The 14,105-nt window shown below is 29.0% G+C and overlaps 3 protein-coding genes across 3 annotated transcripts; 1 reads left to right on the forward strand and 2 right to left on the reverse strand.

The window, feature by feature from the left end:
- Positions 1 to 4: 4 nt before the first annotated feature.
- On the reverse strand, positions 5 to 2,278 carry mtDNA-helicase (mitochondrial DNA helicase). Its single transcript, XM_027340693.2, has 4 exons — positions 1,827 to 2,278; positions 1,305 to 1,761; positions 589 to 1,246; positions 5 to 517 (listed from the first exon to the last, which is right to left on the reverse strand). The coding sequence occupies exons 1-4, from the start codon at positions 2,108 to 2,110 to the stop codon at positions 36 to 38; spliced, it is 1,881 nt and encodes a 626-aa protein (XP_027196494.1). The 5' UTR covers positions 2,111 to 2,278; the 3' UTR covers positions 5 to 35.
- A 47-nt stretch (positions 2,279 to 2,325) lies between these two features.
- Hem (Nck associated protein 1 Hem) lies at positions 2,326 to 6,948 on the forward strand. The gene is made up of 11 exons (XM_027340691.2): positions 2,326 to 2,556; positions 2,630 to 2,740; positions 2,804 to 2,953; positions 3,012 to 3,432; positions 3,493 to 3,703; positions 3,767 to 4,408; positions 4,482 to 4,734; positions 4,806 to 5,256; positions 5,333 to 5,566; positions 5,628 to 5,725; positions 5,788 to 6,948. The coding sequence occupies exons 1-11, from the start codon at positions 2,455 to 2,457 to the stop codon at positions 6,595 to 6,597; spliced, it is 3,483 nt and encodes a 1,160-aa protein (XP_027196492.2). The 5' UTR covers positions 2,326 to 2,454; the 3' UTR covers positions 6,598 to 6,948.
- LOC113790980 (uncharacterized) lies at positions 6,584 to 10,381 on the reverse strand. Its single transcript, XM_027340692.2, has 5 exons — positions 9,644 to 10,381; positions 7,786 to 9,570; positions 7,424 to 7,718; positions 6,944 to 7,358; positions 6,584 to 6,875 (listed from the first exon to the last, which is right to left on the reverse strand). Exons 1-5 carry the CDS (start codon positions 10,371 to 10,373, stop codon positions 6,654 to 6,656), a joined length of 3,447 nt encoding a protein of 1,148 aa, XP_027196493.2. The 5' UTR covers positions 10,374 to 10,381; the 3' UTR covers positions 6,584 to 6,653.
- Positions 10,382 to 14,105: the final 3,724 nt, after the last annotated feature.

Here is a 14,105-nt window from a genome sequence, read left to right on the forward strand (position 1 = left end):
AATATTCTATACAACAAAAAAAAATTATGCAAATTTCAATTTTCAATTTGATAACGCATTCGATAAATATCGGATACAAAATCCGATTTATTATCATTATTATCAAAGATTGTCTGTTGTTGATTATCATTACTGTTGTTGTTGTTGTTGTTGGTGATTGTCGTTGATTCCAATTGTCCAATTGTTCGATTAGATGAAAAACATAACGATGATTTATCAAAATATAATGGTACAATACCCAAACTACCATGATAACGATTTTTTGTAATCTGAATATATTTATTACAACGATATCTGGCATTAAATTTATTCATTATAATCATAACATTATCAGCTTCTTGGCTTGCTTTTATACCACCATATAATGAATTATTTGACATTGAAATTTCTTCTTTTTCTTTACGTGGATGTGCAACCAATGTTATATGACAATCATAATCGGTGGAAAATTGTCGTAGGGAACTGATGAGAAAATCTTGTTTCAAAAATCGATCATAATTTGATTCAACATTCATTCCTGTTTTTTTGAGGGGGGCAGAAAAAATTTTTAAAAATTTTCTGAAATTTTTTTACCTGAAAAAAACTTACCCAACATAAATTGTAAATTATCAATAACAATATGTTTAATATTTAATGCAAGTACAGCATGTTCAGCTGCACGCATTATTAAATCAATTTCAGTTTGACCATGAAATTTCATAAAATACATTGGCAGTTTGGCGAATGTTTCAGCTTCCAGATCGAATTCTTGTTTATTTGTAAAGGAAAAATTTTTCTTTGCATATTGTGTTAGCATCATTTTTAATAAACGAATATTTTTAATTTCAAAACTACCCCATAATGTTGGTACACCTTGCATACAAAGATCTAATGAATATTCGGAAACAAATGTTGTTTTACCACAACCAGTTGGTCCGGTAATTATTGTTAGTTCACCTGAACGATGACCTTTTAAATGTTCATTTAGTTTAGGAAATCTTGACCATTGTACACCGCTAATTGTTGGATCACTAAATTCATTATAAACATCATCTTTTAAATCATGAAAATTCAATATAAAAGGATGTTTAATCGGTGTTAAATCCTGTAACAATGAATCAAATTTTGTTCGTGAATCTTCACATAATAATTGTGTTGCTGTTTGTTTTGAATTTATAAAATGGATTTTTTCTTGATCAAAATTTTCTAGACATTTTTTCCTGATTGTCGATTCAAATTTATTACCATTTTTTGGCCATAAAACTATCTGAACACCAAAAAACGAAGAAATTTTCAGTAATGAAAACTTTGAGCATAACACTTACTTTTTCATAATGTTCATTTAATTTATGACAAAATTTTTGGAAATGAACATTTTTATCATTAAATAAACGTATCACAATTGTTGGTAATTTTGTTTGTTGATAAAATGCTAATGCATCAAATATATCGTCAAATATCATTAATATTTTGTTATCGGTTAATTTGAGATAATCAAAATTTTTCATATCAGATCTATCGAATGAATAGAATAAAAATTCAGCATGATTATCATCATGATCATCAACGATGACACCATTTCGTAATTGTTCATTGTTGAGAAAATTCTGATCAATATTATTAAAATATAATGGATATAATTGAAAGTCGTGACCATTTTCATCCAACGAACAAAAATTAAATAAAAGTTTATGAAAATCATTCGAAATCAAGGCATCGGTTTCATTAAGAAATGATGATTTTAATCCAAGATATTTTGAAATCATTTTTTTATTTTGTGCACTAACCAAACAAGAAGATTATGAAAATTAGAAACAATACTTGTTACAAATTCAAGCAATTTTTACCTGATTGATCGAAAATTATGAAGCTCGTTAGATTCAGAGGTAGTAGTGGTGGTGGTTGTAGTGGAAAAATATCTTATTAAATCACGATTCAGCAACGATGTTTTAAATTTTTGGGGAATTTTCGGTAAATGATTTTCAATCGAACAAAATTTTGTTGATAATAAACATTTGTTGTTGTTGTTGTTGATAAACATTTCATTATTATCACGAATTATTAGATAATCATTCGATGATAAAATCTGACGAAGAAGATTATGTCTTGGACAACAATAACGTAGCAACATGTTTGTAAATCAAATCAATTAAGTAAAGTAAATTATAAAGAATTTATTTAATTTTAATTTCAAAAAACGAAAAAAAAAAATTTCAATGACACATGTGGATTGGCGGTTTTTATTATTTTGCGTTTTGCATTCTTGTTTGTGTTTGGCTGTGTCCACAAACAAAAAAAATATATCAACTGGGTATCCATTTCGACTGTGGATTGTTTCCACTGATCGAAATAGACATTCTTATTGACAGAAAAGAGTGGATATCCATTTTTTTGGGTGCGATCATTTTCTCAATTAATTTTTGATTTGATGTTTTGATTTTGATTTTGGTTGGATCAAATTATTTCCCGATCAAAATGAGATCAACAACAATTTCACATCAGAAATTAGCCGAAAAGCTAACAATTCTGAATGATCGTGGTATTGGTATGCTTACACGAATCTATAACATTAAAAAGGTAATCATTATTCGAATGAAAGTTTCAAATCAATTTACATGATTTTTTTTTGTTTTTCACATAAACATAATAGACATGTAGCGATCCAAAATTAAAACCACATTTTTTATTGGATAAATCAATGGAATCAATTATTAAACATGCAGTAAGAAAATTTCCCGTCATTTCCGATTATAAAAACAATGTAAGCAATTTGTAGCATAATTTTTTTAATCATATCCTAATCGATTCGTAAAATATTTTTCAGAACCAATTTGCCGTTTTAAGTCAAATCAAAGAAAATATAATTAAATCATTACAATTATATTATTTAACATTTGTCGATCTGTTGGATTTTAAAGATCATGTTTGTGAATTATTAACAACAATGGATGCTTGTCAAGTATCATTGGATATTGTAAGATTTTTTTTTGTTTTGTTTTCACTCAATTTGATAATCCGTTATTTTTACACAGAGATGTAATTTTGACTTGACAAAAGCATATCTCGATTTGATTGTCACTTATGTATCATTAATGATATTACTATCACGTGTTGAAGATCGAAAAGCAGTATTAGGACTTTATAATATTGCATTCGATATGATTAATGGTCATACGGATTCACATTTTCCCCGATTAGGACAAATGATTATTGATTATGAACAACCAATCAAAAAACTGTCCGAAGAATTTGTACCACATTCAAAATTATTGCAACAAGCATTGATATCATTATCGGAAGAATTTCTTGCACGAAATATTACCGCTGTTGATTGGCGAAATGAACATTTATTTAGTTTAACGGCTAAACCTGAACAAATGTTAAATCCAGCATTAACTCCAACAACACAATTACTTTATATGTCTATGGATGCTATGGAACGTTATATTATTTGTAAGTGATTGATTTTTGATTTTTGATCAATTCTTAACGAATTTTTTCTCTCTCCTTCAGTTGGATTTCTTTTGATACATCAATTTTTGAATCAACAAGAAACACAAAGATTGTTTATGAGTGCATTGAAAAATGGTTGGGTTATTGTATTGTTTCGTGATGAAATATTACATACACATCAATTTGTTCAACAATATTTTGAAACACATAAAGGTTATAATAAACGAATTTCCGAAGTTAAAGATACATTCAATCATGTTATTAGTAAAGGGTAATGTTTTTTGTTTTATTTGCAAAATCGATTTCAATTAATTGATTATCGTTTTTGATGTAGGCCACATTTTCATCGAGAAAGACGTAAATATCTTCGAGCAGCATTGAAAGAATTAAGTTTACTTTTATCCGATCAGCCTGGTTTGCTTGGACCGAAAACATTGTTTGTTTTTATGGCACTTTCATTTGCACGTGATGAAGTTTATTGGCTTTTACGACATTATGAAAATCCACCAAGTCGTCAATCAGGAAAATCAAAAGTTTCACCCGAAGATCTTATTGATCGTCAATTACCTGAACTTTTATTCTATATTGAAGAATTGCGTGGTTTAGTTAGGAAATATAGCCAAGTTATACAACGTTATCATATACAATATCTTTATAATTATGATGCACATCTTTTAAATGAAATACTTAAAAATAGTCCAACATTACCTGAAGATGATTGTATTATATTGGACAGTATTCATGCTACTATCTCAAATTTAAATGAAAGCCAACTGGAAAGTCAAATATTTGATTTTCGTCCATTACGTTTAGATTGGTTTCGTTTACAAACTTATACCAGTATAAGTCGTTATCCATTTTTGATTATTGAAAATCCAAATCTTGCTCAATGTATGAATACAATTGTTTATCATACAAAAATGATTGATTATCTTGATCAAATGTTAACCGAAACCAGTGATCTATCTATTTTTTGGTAAGTCAACCAAAAAAAAAATTTCTGCTTTTTGTTTGATTAAAATCTTTTGTTTTTTCGCTGGGGTTTTTAGCTTTTGTAATCGATCATTTGAAGATCAATTTCGAATGTGTTTAGAATTTCCTGCACAAACACGTTACATAATTGCATTTCCATTAATATGTAGCCATTTTTTAAATTGTGTTCATGAATTATGTCCCGAAGAACGTTATCATATTGGTGATCGATCAATCAATTTGGTAAATCTTTTTTTGGAAGAAATGTCAAAAGAAGCAAAAAATATAATCACAACAATTTGTGATGAACATTGTATTATGAGCGATATGGTAATTATTCTTTTTAAAAATGAATTCTTGTGACTTTTGAATCATGTTTGTTTTGTTTTTTGTTCATACAGTTAATGCCCAAACATGCAAAAATGTTTGCCGAAGAGAAAAAACTTAAACAAAAAGGTCAACGAGGAGGAAATGCTGCTGGAAATGGACAACAATCGAATAACGTTGATCCAAGATCAATTGCAAATGGTTTGAATACAAACAATATGTATGTAATTAAACCTGGTGCTGAATCATATCGTCGAAATCGTGAAGAATTAACAACAATGGATAAATTACATATGGCATTAACTGAACTTTGTTATGCAATCAATCATACACCAAGTATTTATGTTTGGGATCATACATTTTCACCACGTGAATATTTGACACAAAATCTTGAAAATCGTTTCAATAAATCATTGGTCAATATGACCATGTATAATGAACAAACCAAAGAAATTGCCAAACCATCCGAATTATTGATCAGTGTTCGAGCATATATGAATGTTTTGCAAAGCATCGAAAGTCATGGTTTGTTTTGTTTTTTTTTGTCTAACTTTGTCATAATCTTTTTTTAATTTTTCTGTTTTACGTTTCACAAATATAGTTCACATCGATATGACTCGTGTGTTCAACAATATTATGTTACAACAAACACAAACACAGGATTCACATGGCGATAAAACAATCACATTTTTATATACAAATTGGTATCTGGAAGTTTTACTTCGTAAAGTTTCCACTGATCATATTGTCTATTCACCACGACAAAAAGCATTTGTATCATTGGTTATTGATCCACAGATGCCATTTTCAGCCGAAGAATATTCCGATATTAATGGTGATAATTTTTTTTCAAAAAATTAAATTTCATTTCATTAATCTTCTTTTTTTTTGTGTAGAACTACGAGCTCTAGTTGAATTGATTGGCTCTTATGGAATCGATAGTTTGACCGAGAAAATAATGTGGCATATTGCCAGTCAAGTTACCGAACTAAAGGTTAGGAATATGATGAAAAAAATTTGAATTTTTTTAAAATAAAATTTCTGTTTTGTTTTTAGCGTATCGTCAATAGAAATGTTGAAACATTGATTGAATTACGATCACATTATGATAAACCTGAACAGATGCGTGAATTGGTGAAAAAATTAACTGATGTTGATTCCGTGCTTAAACGAATGACCATTATCGGTGAAATGATGTGTTTCCGTTCATTATTGCAAGAAGCATTGAATGATGTTCTTGAAGAACGTATACCATTTTTACTTGGTTCAATAAAAGATTTTCATCATTCAGCTAATAGTTCAATGATTGAATCAATGCATATGGATAATAATAATGTTATAAAAGTTGTTGATGAAATGGCCAGTTCGGCCGGTATTGAATGTAAAGTTGATCCAGCATTAGTAAATGCTTTACGTAATCAAAAAAATGATATTAAACCGGAAGAAAAATATCAATATGCATGTTTATTGATGGTTTTTATTGCTGTTTCTTTACCGAAATTAGCTCGTATGGAAAATTCAATCTATCGACCTGAATTGGAAGCACATTCAAATAATATACATTGTTTAGCAAAAGCAATTAATGGAATTGCTGCTGCATTATTCACCATAACCGATATGAATGATATTGAAGATCGACTTAAAGAATTTTTAGCATTAGCATCATCATCATTGTTACGATTAGGACAGGAAACTGGTGATAAAGAAGCTATTCGAAATCGTGAATCCGTCTATATTCTATTGGATTTAATTGTACAAGAATCACCATTTTTAACAATGGATCTATTGGAATCATGTTTTCCGCATGCATTAATTCGTAATGCCTATCATGAAGTTTATAAACATATTTCCATTAATAATCAATAATTATTTATTCATTTACTTTAAAATGCATTTTATTCAATTCAAAATTCCATATACAATCAAATTAAATCTTTCAACGATGGCTGTATTGGATAGAATGGTAAACTTTTACGAAAATTATCAATATTAACAATGAATTTATCATCTTTGCATTTTGATTGTAATAATCGTATGATTTGTGTTTGATCATTTTTACAAATACATTCACTAGTAACCGGCTGATTATTATTATCATCCAATGTTAAACATTCATCCAATGCTTTGCATCCATTTCCAACAACCTATATTATAATAACATTAATAATAAATTTAGTTATATAAGTTGAATAAAATCAGTTTTTTTTATTACCTCAATACTAAGTAATTTTCTTTGATTCCATGGTAAAAATATAAATTCATCCGACCATTGGCGAAAATCTTGTAATGTAGCCATTTGTAATTGTGTGGCTTCTTTTTTTGCACGATCAAAACAATAATCATATGTAACAATTTCGGTCCAATTTTTCATTGTTTCATCATCCAAATTCAGATATGGTGCCAGTTTTTCGGTTATTAAAGCTTGAACAAATTCTCGAAATTTCTCATCATCCAATGTTTGATAAATATATTTTTGACAATCAATTTCAAGAAAATTTTTGATACGTTTATAAAGTGATGAACAATCAAAATTATCCGAATCGAATGCAACAAATATACTGAAACCAAGAACATTGAACATATTTTGGCTACAACATCCAACAGTGTAGCCAAATCCTTCGCGTGTTCTAAATCAAAAAGAAAAATTTTAGGTTATCAATATTCGATTCAAAAAAAAGAAAAAGAAACTAACCGAAGAATATGAAAACATTGTTCATTAATCATTTCACAAAATAATGATTGATAACATTTTGTACGTAAATCAAATGTTCCTAATTGTTGATATAATTCTAAATGTGACATACGTGTTGTATCGGCAAATGTTAATAAACGTAAACGATTTTCAATATCACCCGAGGATTTTAATTGTAATACACGTTGTTTAATTCGTTCTAAGGGTGGATCAATTTGTTTATAATTTGAATTATTGATAAACATTGATTTGAGTCGTTTGATAAAATCGATTGTTTCTTTTATACTAATATTGCCTATTGAATAAATAAAAAAAGTTTTTTTCTCAAAATCATAAAAATTTCATTTAAACATTGAACAAACCTTGAACAAGAATTTCAAATGAAATATTTGTTAAAAATTTTTCATTATATTCTTTTAAATTTTCAACATTTATTGTTTGAATTTTTTCAATAAGATCTACATAGGTAAAATGTCTTTCCATTAAGATCGAAGCAAAAATATCCTGACAAATTGTTTGTGATTCACGATTTTTATTACGATATTCTTTAATAATATCATTTTTAATTGAACATAAAAGATTTTCCGAAAAATCAATAGCTAAAAAACGTTCCATAACAATCAATACTAATTCGGCTAATTTTTCATTAAAACCACGTGCACCTAATGTTAATCCATAACATGTTCTGGCTAATTGCCATTTTAAACGTGCTTCATATGCATCATATGTATCTTCTTGTAAAACAATGGTTAAATATTCTTGTAGTACAACATTGTAGGCAACATTTTCTAAACAATTTTCATTGAATGGACTAAGAATATGAATATTGAACGAAGCGTTTGGTAGACGATAATTAAAATCACATTTATACCAAACTGACATACGATTTTCATCGATAATCTTGGTCGGATAATCACCTTGTTTTCTTTCCGCACAATCAACCGGTAATGTATTGGCTAAAATATCAAAATTTTTAGCTAAAAATCGATTTTGTTTTGGATAATAAAAATATTCGGATCGACCATTACATTTTCGAGCATTATCGATCCATTTTTCCGGTATATCAAAACTTTGATAACGAATATTCATCCATGGTTCAATGTTTATTTCGACATTTTCTTCAAGTTTTCTATTCAAAATAATAAAATTTGCCTTATCGATTGTTAATTGTTGACCAAAATTATTAATAATTTCATCGTTATAATGATAGAATAAAGTTGTTCCAGTAAAAACATGTTCCAATGGTAAATAAAGTAAATTTTTAGCCAATTCAATTGAATTCGATACCGAATCATATTCAGATTTTTTATTAAATGAATATAATGATATTGCTTGTTTTTCTTGATAATAATATTCTTGTGCACCGGTTTGTTGAAGTATTGTTAGAAATTCAAATAAATATTCAATAATTTGATCAAGATTAGCGGAACCCAATTCCGTTAGATGTAAATCAATATTGAATATAATGAAAAATTGATTATTTGAAGTACAAAAATATTCACTATCGGTAAATATTTCGATAGCTAAATTTTTTTCCCGTAACGTTGCAATTAGACTTCCTTTTCCTTCGTAACCAATTATGGATGCCCAATAATCATTTGGACTGGTTAGATATTGATCAATGATTGGTGGTAAACACCAATTTATCAACAAACGTGTACCATCATCGATTGATTCAACACGATATAAACGATTAAATCGGGAATTTGGACCAAATTGAAATGGTAATTTTCCTTGAAATTTTTCAATTTTTATCGTATCATCATTATTATTATCATCAGTATTATCGGGCACATTCGAAAATAATGATGTTGTCCATGTTTGAAGATTTTCCAATGATTCTTGTGCTTGAACAACAACAACAATATTTTCTGGTCGATAAAATTTTCTATAAAATTTCAATAACATTTCATGTGCATCAATACCGTTCGATTTTGGATCATCAATCAATGATTTTTTATTACCCCACATAAATTTATTGAATGGATGATTATCATTATCAGTTAAATGTCCAAGCAAAACTTCTACACGAAAATCATCATCATCTTTCGCTTGAACAAATTCCGTATCGATTGGTTTGATTTCTTTTTCAATCGATTCTTGTCGTAATAATGGTTTAATAAAAGCATTACCAATCAAATCGATTGCTGAAAATATTTTCAAAAAAAAAAAAAAAAATCAATTACGAAATGAAAAGAATTCAAAATCCAATCAACTAACCATGTGATAGATGTTTTGGATGAACTCTAATTTCATAAATAGTATGTTCAAAATCAGTATGTGCATTTTGAAATCCACCATTTGATGATAAAAAATCATCAATAGTATTTTCCTCAGGATATTTTTCCGAACCCATTGTTAAAAGATGTTCCAACATATGTGCCATACCTTGAACTGGTTTTGGATCTTGTACGGAACCAACTTTAACACCGATAACTATTGCAGCTTTTTTAATATTATCATGAGTCATTATCGATTCATTCGATGTGGTTGACATTTTTTCCATTTCATCATCATCATCATCGTCAGCATTGTCATTATCCGATTCATCATCGATATTTTCATTGCCAGATAGTTGTTGTTGTGGTAATTGTCGATATGTTGGATCGGATATTAATAATAATCGAATACCATTTTCAAGTTGTAAAATTTTATAATCAAATTTATCACTTTCCGAACGAATAAGTATACCATTTTCTTGTTTTTGTTCAAGAAAATTTGGAATTTTTAATAATTTTTTGGTATGATCATTGATAATTTGTTCATTTGCAATAACAATTTGATCAGTTGGACGATCAGTTATAATACTTTCAGCCAATACTTTAAACATTTTGTTTACCGGATGATTGGAAATAAATTGGCTACGATTATTACGAAAAAATTTTGTAAAAATTGTAAAATTGTTAAAAAATTGTGAAAACACGTGTCGTCGTGTTGAAATATGGCACATTAGTGATTATATCAAGGTGGAAATAGAATCTTAAACAGCTGATTTTTTTTGTTGGCTAAAAAATCTTGAAAAAATCTTTCATTCTGGAATTCCGTTGAGTATTAATTTCCGCTTATCAATCAAAACAAAACAAAAAAAGAAGGAAAAAAATTGGGTTTCTGGAAATGTTATTTTTTAATTTCAAAAATTTTTTTTTTTGGGTTCACGCACGAGCATCAAAAACCAAGTCATAAATATCCAATATCCAATATCATCCGTTTCGAAAAGATCTATATAACCAAACAAACAACAAAACAAAGAATCTGCAGATCCATGGATAATGTCAATCTTGTTTTCCATTATCTCGTTTTGTTTGCAAAAAAAAAAAAAAAAAAATGGGCGCAACAGGTATTATTATTCGCTACAAATTTTTATCAAATTTTGGTTATGGTCGATTTTGGCCAAAATTAATGTTCTGCAGTTTAAAAAAATGATGATGCAGAAAAACCTGAACAATTTTTTTCTAGATTAAAATTTGAGCTAAAACTGCGAAAAAGAAGCTTCAAATTACCAAATGTTGAAGCAGAAATGTGACACACACACACACTGGTTGCTTTTTTTTTTTGCTGGTAGTGGATTGGAATGGCGCCCAAAATTTCTTACTAATCTATAAATGGTTGGTTGGTGCCAACCAACAAATATAGGCAATTGTTGCTTCTGACAAAAATTTTGAATGACCTTGTCAGAAAAAAAATTAGATATCTCAAAAGAACAAAAACCACACCGAATGAAATTCATCGACAATCCACAGATATATATAGAGTGAACATAACCAGAACGAAAAATGTCGAGCAGTCTCAGTTTATTATCACATCACCAGATTTTGAGACGCCAAAATAATCGATTATTTGATTTGAAAACTTTGGATTATTAGGATTTTTTTGGTTCCGAGAATCACTTTCATTTGTTATCGTCTTTAAGGATGATACCAAGAATTCTCTCACAATCTCCTTTCATGTAACAATCTAAATAGGCTTAATAATGATGATCAGAAACAAAGTACAAACCTTTTGCAAAAGGTTGCAATGTTGAGCTCAAACAAACAAAAAATCATCGAATTAAAATGAATCGACAAAATTTTTTTTTTGATTCCCCATTTCCTTTGTGTTTTTGTTGCTTTCAAAAAAAACGATTAACATTTCCAAAATGACAGCCATATTTTTTTGTTTGTTTGAATGGACGTCAATCAAAATTAATCAGGATCGAATTTTTGAACATTTAAATGATAAGTTTCAGGGAAAAAATTTTAAGTTTATTTTTTTTGAATTACAATCGATATTATCGATAGTTTCGTCTGATTCATTCATCCGGTTATATTCGAATCGATTGTATTCGAATGTGATTATGAACAAAGGATGAAAAAAATGAAAAAAAAATTGAAAGCAAACATCCTTCTCGTTTTTTCTTTTCTAAATCATTATCATTCCAACAAAAAGCGTTCACACATCTTGAAAAGCAATTCAAGAAGCTGATGCTGTATGATTGACGAGTGAATGAACCAACAATATTATTATTATTGCAACAAAATTCATGGCGAACATTTTTTTTTTTTTTTGTTAATAAACCGATGAACAAACGCGATAAATATCAATTCTTGTTAGACCAGTTTCCCAAAAGGGAACACAACCAAATCAAACCAACCAACAAAAGTGGCAAAAGAATACATTCCCCTTCAAATTAAGAAAAAAAAACGAACAAAGATCAGATCTCTATACAACGATTACGATTGTCAATGGAAAAACTTCATGGCCCAAAAAAAAAAATATTTTCAGGGAAAAAATTTCTTTTGATAAAGATGAAGATATAGTCAGCTTAAAAGTGAGTATTTAGGATTTGTTGCCAAAAACAAACTTGTTGAACTCTCTCTCCGTGTTTGTCACACATATTTGATGTTTTTCTGGCTAAATCTATTTTCGGGTAAGTTTATCTCCGTGGTAGTGGGTGGGTGTATGATTAATGTGGATCGTTCTTTTTAAAACTTTTTTTTTGAAAAAAAATTCCAAATGTCAAATGAATCAAAATTTTCATTTTTCTTCCCCACTAAAGTTCCGGTTCGTTATTTTTTTTCAAAATCTTTTTTGCCTGAGTACATTCTCATCCTGTACACACATCCTGTTTTGGCTACAGGTCTGGTTTAATTCTGTAACGAGAAAAAATAAATAAAAATCGTGCCTGTTTCGAGTGTGCCACACCAAACAATGATGACGAAGCGTAACAAAAACATTCGAATCAAACTCAGTGTTTCAACAGCAACAATAAACGATACTTGTCTGGATTTTTTTTCCTCTGTTTGTTGTTGAGAGATCTGTTTTTGCTTTGTTTTTCTCTTTTCATTATCATCATCATCCAAAATCGAGTCTTGCAAAAAACACTCAAAAGTCAAAACTTGTGGTTCACTCAACAGACCACAGATTTCAAGGCAAAATTAAAAAAAATCCTCGGTGATGACCATCTCTCCCTCTCTCTCTCTTCGTAGACCGGTTTTTCGTTTTGTTAGACACCAACCATATTTCATTCCTGAAACGTTCCAATTTTGAAAAGTACCATGACCAAAACCAACAAGTATCATCATTCGAATCAATACCACCACTACCGAAAATGAAACAAGAAAAAAAAACTAAAATATTTTTCTTTAATTCCAAATATGGTTTGTTTGTTTTTGTTTGAGTTTTTTTTCTGGAAATGATCTGTTGCCTATAGGCCGGGGAAATTTTTTTGTTTTGTTTTGTTTTAATTGCTGAAACACAGCAATGAAAATCTCAAAACATTGATGATGATGATAGAAGAGGGGAAGGAATAGGAATTAAGGGGCTATTCAATAATGACGTAGCAGAATTGATGTATGTTTTGTATATTTATTTAGCTTCCTTTTTGGGTTTGGTGCATGTCGTTTTTTCATTCACTGGTTGAAACATACCAAAACACACACATAAAACACACAAAATGTACCATCATCATCATTCATTCAAACAAAACAAAAATAATAATATCCATCCCCATTCAGCAACACATGTACCATATACACTTACTATGGTTGATATGTGTTGTGTTGTTGAAGAGAGGAAAAATCATCAAAAACAAAAAAAAAATACCAGAAACATGATGATGATGATGAAAAAATCCATCCAATTGATGTTTGGTTTGGTTTGGATGGCTGGTGTGTGAATAGGATTTTTTTTTGATTTGGATGGATAATATGGCCAAAACAAGTGAATTTTCTGTTTTCATTTTTGCTTTCTCATCTTTGCCATAGTTGTTACATGATGATGATAATGATGATGGTAGTAGCAACGGAAAACACCACCACACATATTGCATATTTTTAGTGGGAAACAAAGTTTCGTTTATCGTTTCGTTTTTTTTGGAAATGAACCAAAAAAAAATTTGGAAAATTGAAACGTTCGAAATCGAATGCCAACGCCTATTTCTTCTATTTTCATCCATTCAATGCTCATTTGAGTTGAAATAGTTTTTTTGGATTCTTTATAAAGAAAAACGTTCGAAAACCATATCCGATCAAAACCAAACCAAACAAAGATTATCCTTGATGTTGTTGATGATGATGATGATTTGTTGAACAATTGAACGGGAATTTTCTTTTTCTTGCCATCTTTTTTTTTATAACGAACATGGATGATGAATGGAATGAAAGAATGGAAAGAATGGAAAGAATGAATTGGATGGATGGATGGA

The sequence above is a fragment of the Dermatophagoides pteronyssinus genome, unplaced genomic scaffold (genome assembly GCF_027571235.1).
Source record: "Dermatophagoides pteronyssinus isolate colony J.1.1.1.1 unplaced genomic scaffold, Derpt_VIB-CSIC_2022.12 sq0020, whole genome shotgun sequence".
NCBI lineage: Eukaryota > Metazoa > Arthropoda > Arachnida > Sarcoptiformes > Pyroglyphidae > Dermatophagoides > Dermatophagoides pteronyssinus.